This window comes from Zonotrichia leucophrys, chromosome Z (genome assembly GCF_028769735.1).
Source record: "Zonotrichia leucophrys gambelii isolate GWCS_2022_RI chromosome Z, RI_Zleu_2.0, whole genome shotgun sequence".
NCBI lineage: Eukaryota > Metazoa > Chordata > Aves > Passeriformes > Passerellidae > Zonotrichia > Zonotrichia leucophrys.
In genome coordinates this window covers 46132019-46140673 of record NC_088200.1, presented here as the reverse complement: position 1 = coordinate 46140673, position 8655 = coordinate 46132019, and the positions used below count along the sequence as shown (strand labels likewise).

Below are 8655 nucleotides of genomic sequence, written 5' to 3'. Positions count from 1 at the left end.
GGCTGGTGCCTGTTGCTTGGAGCCCCTGCGTCGGGCGGGTCTCGGCGCGCCCTGTCCTTGGGTCAGGGATCCTTGTCAGAGGGCGAGCGGCCGCTGCCCAGGGCCTGGCGCGGCTCAGGGAGCCCGCCCGGGTCCCGGCTCCGCGGGGCTCCGCGCGGCCCTTGCGGCACGGGCTGACGTCAGCGCTCGCGGCGGCCAGGGCGGGGCGGGGCGGGCGCTCCGCAGCGCGGGGGGCGCGGGGCAGCCGGGGCGCCGAGCGGGCAGCGGGGAGCGGGCAGCGCGGCCGCGCTCCTGCCTGCCCTGCGCCCGGCCGCAGCCATGGAGGAGTTCCTGCAGCGCGCCCAGTCCCGGCTGGTGAGTCACGGCGGGGGCCAGCGGGCGCGGAACTTCGCCCGACTTGCCGGTGACTGCGGCCATCGGCCTCGCCCCCGCAGCCCCGGGTGCGGCGCCCGCGGGTGCGCTCCGAAACTTCTCGGGGCAGTGTTATGGTCCCCCCGGGCGGGCGGCGGGCGGAGGATGGGGCTGGTGACCTTCGCAGCGGCTCGGGCTGCGGCGTGTCTTGGGGGTGCGCTTTTCTCTCACACCTTGCTGCCCTCGAATTCCTGCTGAATAACGCTGTGCTTTACGAACCCGCGAGCCCATATCTGACAGGCATTGAGGGAGGTGTCAACGTGCCGTTTCAGGATTATTTGCACATTTCTTGGGACTTTCAGATGCATCAAGTTGCATAGTTGAAGGGAGGGGAATAATACACGAAGTCGCTGAGGAAGTGTTATTTCTGTGGTCTAAACGGCACTAGCAGTAGGGGATAAGTTTGGGTGAGGAAGATATTAAATAACTGTGCAATATGCAAAGATTACCAAGGTTCAGCATCGTAATTGTGTCTCAGTTGTCATCGGTCATTAATGCCGTAGTAGGAATCACAGAGGTAAATAGATCCTGTTCTCAAACAGCATGTTGGTAGGGCTGTGCTGAAACTGCCGAGTATTTATTTTGTTTACAGGGACTGTTAATCTACCCCAGACAGGGTGTGCTTTTCCCCCTTATGTAGACTGCAAAAGTAGGATATTTTTAAGACTGGCACGGTCTTAGGCCAACTCATTTTCCATTTTGATTTCCTCTGCAAAACTCGGTTTTACTGCCTTCTTACCTTTCAGGCATAGCTTGCATGCCCACTAGCTATTCAGCTCTAAGAAATGTTCAGTTGTAAGAGTAGTAAGATAAACTCATGGGTTTATCCATGGCTGTTTTGTTTTATCCTGTTTCTTTGGGTATTTGGTACTTGTAGGGCCTTCCCAGTTTCATAGATGTGTTAAGAATCTCTGGAGAGGGAGCAATCATAAGCCCAAGATGCTCCTTCTTTGGCAGACGTGGTTCTGTATCTAAAATGATTGGTAAAAGATGATTTGTTATACTATACATTCTTGGCATGAATTGTTGGAAATCAGTGATTCAACTGATTTTTTAGAGGAGTGGAGAAAGAGATGAGAAAATGAATCCCTTGGTGGCTTCCTCAATATTTAACTGTGTTGGCAAACATTGAGGATAAATAAACATGAAGTGTGTAATTCTGGTCACATGCCAACACAAGTTGTTTTAGAATGTACTTTTAGGAATTTTTAAGATATTTCCCTTATATTGTCATGTAAGCAGTTGTAGTTTTGGTAGCCCTCCTAAAAGATACTGCACAGTGCAGTTACAAATTCTTACTACATTTTTCACTTTAGAATTTCATGTATTACAAAATTTGAGATGGAGATGGTAGCTTTGACAAACTTTCTGCTCAAGAACATCATAGGTAGTCTTACTTGATGGACGCTAATTGTGCAACGATAATGCTTCCCATTAGTAAGGGGTAGCAGTAAAAACGATTTGCTTACCTCTAAAAGCAAATATTGCACTAATCTTTCTGAATAGCTTTTGTTACTCAGAAAGGACTTGTCTAGAAAACCAGAACTTGAAAGAGGTCCATGGAGAATAGATAAAATTATTTCTTTTGTTTAGATCAAGGGAGGAGCACAGCAACTGAACACACCACAGGAACACCTTTATATTCCTATAGTGTGTGTTTTCAAAAGAAATGCAGAATCCTCTTGGTGCCTTCTAAGTCGTGGGAGGAAAAGACATGTTTTGGAGGAGGCCTCCTTTACAATAGTGGTATTGTGGCAGGACTTTCTGGCTCCATGTATGGGCATGTCAGCTGGTAATGGCTGAGGTGAAGCATCTGAGCACTGGTGAATTCAGTTCAGAACAGATCCATAAATTTTATAGGTTGTCTTCAATTTGCCAGTTTACGGTGGTACAGTGGCCTGAAGAGAGTAACCCAGAGAAATTAAAGATTTGCATTCTGCAACATGAGAGGCTGATGTTGTGTTTTCTTTTCAGCTTGGTCAGGCCTTTTGTGGAGAATTGTTCTCATCTGGTAGCCAAAGGCTGAGTTGAGGCCAAGCAGTGAGCACTCTTTGTTTTAACACTGATGTAAGGTAAAACTATGCAAGGGTGAATGACTAAGGAGGAAGGAGCTGCTGTGTGTTGTGCTACTGCAGCCATATCTGTGGAAGATGCCAAAAGGCCTACAGTTGTATCTGAGAGGCCTGGTGATGCCAGTGTCGCAGTGCTGGCGTTTCACACCACAGGTATTCTTGTTAGGTTAAACAGATTACAGTGCACAGACTGGGTAGTTGTTACTCAACATGAGTAAAGGAAAATTTTCTCCAGAAGAGCAGTTGCTCCAGACCATGCAGGGGAACCTATTACAGGAAGTGCTTTGTCATTCATTTGGGTCTGGATCCAGCCACAACATTAATCAGGGCTATTTATCCACTCAGAGGAAATTATAGCCTTGGACTGTGCTGCACAAAGGGCATGCTGGTTTTTTGTTTTCTAAGTCTTTGTATTGTGTACCTTCATTGATTGTTGGAGAGGAAAATTCTTGATGTATTATCTATTAGTAATAAAGCCTCAACTAGACTATTCCTTCTTAAAAAACAATGGATTTTGCTTTTGTAGCTTGTAAAACTCACTTAGAAATTTCCAGTACCAATCTTTGAGGTTTTTATGTATAATCTATATAAAGCCAAGGACGCAAAAGTTTTGAAGGCAGTACATGATGGGATATAAGAAATGTCATACTAACATTTTTTCCACATTTCTGGTTCAGTTCTGCAGGTTTTTCTCCAGTTTTTGGGTAAGTCTAGTAATAAAGAGACAATAGGTGAGACTAGATGAGGTCAAAGATCCTTCTAAACAATTCCATCTTATCTAGAGGGAGATTATAAACAATAGAGTACACGGGCTGGTCAGGCGCTGAAAGCTTAGATCAAAATGTATAGCTGAACTAACATGTTAGCCACAGCTAGAACCATCTTCCATACATTTGGCTATGTCATGTGCTTGGTTTTTTTTTATGCTTTGTCTTCAACAAAATCTCTGAGACAGTGGGTTTTACAGTTTTATCCTGTGCATTGTTTGACAGTGACAATATCCCTCTTTGTTTGCTATAAATTGCCTGACAATTTCCATGTGTCTTCTATGATGCTTCTACCTGAGTGAATATTTTTATTTCACTTTCTCTCTGGCCTTTAATCAAGTAGTACCATATCCTCCCTGTCTTCTTTCAGACATTTTTAAGCTCAAGTTTTCTATTGCCTCTTTATACATGAGCATAAGTCTATCACTCTGCTCATCCTTGTGTCCTTTCTCTGAAGATTTTATTTAACCATTTGAAAGCTGGGGAGCCCAGAACCACCTGTCAGGTTTAAGTTGTAACACCATAAAAGACTGACAGTTGTACAGTTGTCTTCTCTTTTTTTTTTTTTTTCATTTTCTTAAGGATTCTTGCTATCCTACTTATTCTCTTTTACTGTCAGAAGGCATTTTTCTGATGCTTTCAGAGTATCATGTAACATGAATTGATGATGTTTTTGCTGCTTAGTAATACCTTTTTAAAAGCTCATCTGACAGTGTACAGTACCTAAGTGCAGTTAAAAATGGAGACAGGTTGTTTTCTCACATTTTCCCTAGCCTGCACTTCTTGGCTCTCAATACCACTTACTGTTTTATTCCCTTGTCCCTCAGTGTCATGAGTCCTTTCTGCAGTTCTTGTAGCCAGTTACAGATTTAACTCTCCTAAATCATCTAGTATTGTCTGCAGCTTTTTCCACCTCGTTATTTGCCTGCCTTTCCTACTAGAAGTAGTATTATTTATTATTTATGGATATGAGAAACAGCACATAGCACATATTCTTTTGGAGAATCTTTTTTTGGTTATTCTTCACTGAAAAACTGATCATTTGTTCCTGTCCTTTTTTTCCTGAACTTCTAGTTCTGTAGTGTGTCATGAAAGGATGACACCCCTTTTTTCTTGGGTGATTTTGTTTCTTTATTGGCCTGTAGGAAATTTTTCAGTAGTATTTTGGAAGATCCAATACAATAGTTGCTTGTCCTTCTCTGCATCTTACTGAGTTATTTAAGAACTTAACTTAAAACAATTTTGTACAAAAAATGTCATACTTTGCAAACATTGTGTTTCCCCCACTGTATTATGTTATTAATCTCTTGGAATTCGACTCTTTCATGTACAGGCAAATCATCCAGATGGAGAAGAGTTACTGATCAGTCAGTATAAAATTTTGTATAATTTATTCAAGAAAACAAAAGTTTTCAAAAGTTTAATGGTGTAGCTTCAGACTGGTTATCAGAGCAGTTATCAAGATGTTAAAGTCAATTAAATAGAGAACTAAACATTCAGAAAGTACTTCCTCAGTAATTCTCTGACGTGAAATACTATGTACTGAGGAAGGTACTTAAATTAGGTATTTTTCAAGTATTCTTACATGCTTCAGACTGTTACAGTGAAGTGGAATGACTGTGAGAAGCTAAATCAAGGGAATATGTCAAGAAAGAAGCTGTAAAAAATTTAAAAACAAATTTACAGAATTTCCTCTGAGAGACGCTGAAACAATGACTGCCAGAGAGTGCTTTTTCCCTGCTTTAGGTCTGTGCCTAATGGAGAATCTAATGCTTTGTATGCTGGCTTCAGGGAAGTCCAGAACAGAATGGGCCGCAGAAAGGCTTAATGTGCTGATGATACTGAGATAACCACATACTGCAGCAAAGTGCTTCAAACTAGTAATTGAAAGATGGTTCTCCTCCTGCAGAGAATAGCAAATTAGCAGGGGAAATTATCTTTCTAAATGCTATGTCATCTTCAGCAGTTAACAGTATTTGGGAGAAAACCCCAAACCCTCTAAAAATTGAAGTTATTTTCTTCCCTTGCTGATACAAGAAAAGAGAACAGAATGCTGTACGAATGCTACACCTGGCAGGGTACACACTGGACAAATGGGGTATTATGACCCCAGACAGGTGTGCCCAAATAAATACTGGACTGTGTTACTGGACATTTTCCAGTCTGAGGAGAAGATAACTGAGGGCCAGGCCCTTGACCAGGGAGATGCCCTTGAGAATAGTTAAAAAGGCTTTTAAGGCACTGCTTTGATAGATATGAAAAATGAATGTTGTGCTTGTTTCTGAGGCACAGAAGTTCAAAGAACAGTTAGTGATGATGGCATGACTCGAGTAGATTTATGTGACCGCAGTTTAAAAACAAGCTGAGTCACTTACATGCTTATTCATAGTGCCTCTTATTTTCCTATCTGGAGTTCTTCTATCAATGATAGGCAGTGCTTACTTTGAAAATAGTATTTGATTTAGTTGGAATAGTTTTGGCTTTACAGGAAGTGAGAAACACTACACAAGTGAAGCAGAAGTTATTTTCCCAGAAACTGCTGAACATCTCCAAGCTGAGGACTAAAAAAGCTTTTAAACATTTAGGCAGGGAATCAAGTCTTACCCTCTCCCGTGTCTTCTGTGCATTCATCCAGCAGCACACAAGAGACGTGACTCTACTTAGCAAGGCACTTATGCTATGTAAGAATTAAAGAGTATGAGTAATGATATTGACTCCAGTTGGAAAACTCAGATATAGAAGTTGTACATACACTTAAAATGGTTGCAGAATCGGAGTATTATGGCTGATTAACATTCTATTACTTAAATCTGTCAAAAGAAATCATGCAGCAGCAGCTATGGAGTCAGTGTTTATTACTAATAAGGAAAAAAAATAAACATTGCATCAGCATAATTCTGAGGTAAATTTTTAAACAAAGCAAAGTTATGAGCAGTTACAGTAATATTGAAAGTCTGGTTTTTGTTATCATGCTACAGTTTCAAGTGGAATACTCCCTTCTTTTATGGGAACCCCATAATCAGAAATATTTCTTAACTGGAAAAGAATTCAGGGAATCATAAGAAAATTATATAAAGAATTGATGTCCAAGGGAAAAAAAAATGAACTAAACATAAAACTGGATTAAATGACTGCTGCACTGAGACATGAGAACTGTCTGGATCTATGAGGTTGCTAGAAGCAATGCAAAGAAAGGAAGGAATCGTTCGTTCACATACATGAGTGTAAATATGTAATTGCAAAACAGTCAGCAGAAGCTTAATAAAGAGTATATTTCCAGAAATTAATGTATATTAACAGAAATTAAGTCTGTTAGCATGGAAGACAGTTTCACAGAGGAGTGAGAGAAGGCCTCTGCATATAAGCAAACCAAAATAAAATCTGAATTGGGGTAACATATGTAAAACTGCTTTAAAAAGCAACATGTAATTGTGAGGAAAATATATTGGATAATTTAATGGCCTTTTACAGTTCCTACTAAAGTCAGACAGACTACAAACACATGGCAGAAATTGAGAATTAAAGATGCTTTCCCCCCCATGGATTTTCATGCTTTAGGATGATAGAAACAACATTTTTAAACAATTACCTACATACCTTGTTTTTTCTTCCATCTCTGGTGCAGTGATAGGTGAAGCACACCATATTGGTAATGATTAGGTCAAACTCTGTCCTGGTTAGCTTTTGGGGTGTTGAATCATTGCATTTGTAGCTGACATACTTTATATTTTGTTCTACACCCAAATAAATTCCAAAGGCATTTCAATGCAGTGTGGTAGGCTATTTCCTAGGGTATCACATGACTATGAAAGTGTGGCCATGATTTTGCTGTGCTATATTACATGCAAATACTTAATTAAAAATCGGTTCAGTTCTTATCTTAGGGGTCTGTCAGACATACTAGATTGAGAAGATAAATCCAAAGTAGTAGTATGGTGGTAATAGTTGGTTTTATGTTTCCTAACCTATTGTTAGCATTTCAGCAAATGGCAGTTTTGCATAGGAGTTAGAAAAAACCAGAAAGTTGCTGATGTTTGGAAACATATTTTTAAGCATAAGGACAGCATCACAGGAAAATGAAATTTGACTACTCTTTCTGTTCCTCTGCTATAGACTGTTTGAAGATAAAACTTAGTGTTTCATTATTGAATAGGAAACAATAGATGAAGCAAAGAAGGATTTGAGAAGGCTTCAAGATGTTGTTGAGGCATTTTCTTGAACGTGTTGGAGCAAGGAGGGTGTGAAGAGGGAGGTCTGTATAGGCAGAGTCAGAGTCAGGCTAGGAGGGGAAGGCTTTCCACAGCATGGCCGAGGAAGCTGGTAGGCTACTTCTGCTGAAAACAAATAATGTTTATGTGATTAAACCATCAGGCTGTGACAGGCGGAGTGTTAGCTCTGAGGGTAGACAGGAAAGGCAGGAAGGGTTAATGAGCTAAACAGGCCTGCAGGACTTTGCAGCAGATAAGTAGTGTCTAAACTGAATATGATGCCAGGATTACAGGCTGGAGTTATAGGTAGGATACTTTCATGAGTTCCTTATATATCTGTGATTTATGCTCCTCTGGGAGAGAGGTATAGTAAAAGGAAAGGAAGTAAAGCCTCAACTTTAATCATGCTCGGGTGGACTGTATGGTTGTGTTTATGCCGGGAAGGTGTGAATAGGTGTGGGATTTTAGTTTGGAAAGGGCAGGACTGGAGCAGCATTGTAGTCCTATTTGCCAGCCTAGAGTCCTGAGGGAGGTCAGGCTTAGGATTTAAATGACTTCATAACATTCCTGTTATATTCTTTTTCTTCAAAGAAGGGAGTCTGTTCCAAAAAACAGTTGGACAGGTCCTTAACAAACAGTTATGATATCACTTGTTCTAATGAGATCCAAATAGATGATGGCACAGTAAGGACACAGAATGGACAGTGAAAAGACTAGGAAGATTTCAGAAAATGATGACATCTGGAGGACGTCAGATAGTTCTCCTTCCTTGTTTACTGAGTCATTTGACTGTAACTGAGTAATGTGTAATAGGCCTAATAGACCTAATGCACTGGCCCAGTTCCATCTTGCACAGTCATAACCTGCTTCTGTACATTTCCTTCTAGCTGTAATGTATTAATCTTAAGCCTCCTCATAACAAATTCTGTCTAGAGCACAGTTTGACTTTGCAGTGTACCTGTTTTGTACTACTTTATGATTTACCTTTATGATATTTAGTTCTACTTTGGAAATTTTGATCTTGCTATATTTTGATTGCAATAATTGTGTTCATGTCTGTTTGTAATTGGCACAGTTTTGGTTTTTGGTTTAGTCTTGTGTGTGGAAGTGGCACCGTGTGCATCCCCTGCTATGAAACCAAGTTAGCTGCTAAACCAGCCCTTTTCTGTGAGACACCATACTGCTGTAGCAACCTTT

At 40.9% G+C, this 8655-nt stretch overlaps 1 protein-coding gene across 5 annotated transcripts in view; it reads left to right on the top strand.

The window, feature by feature from the left end:
• Window positions 1-257: 257 nt before the first annotated feature.
• PRUNE2 (prune homolog 2 with BCH domain) overlaps window positions 258-8655 on the top strand; it is a 128566-nt gene continuing 120168 nt past the window's right edge. For all 5 annotated transcript variants that reach the window (XM_064735199.1, XM_064735198.1, XM_064735196.1 and 2 more), the window contains exon 1: window positions 258-354. In XM_064735199.1, the coding sequence (XP_064591269.1) occupies window positions 319-354 (36 nt within the window). In that variant the 5' untranslated portion in view covers window positions 258-318. The remainder of the gene's footprint in view (window positions 355-8655) is intronic.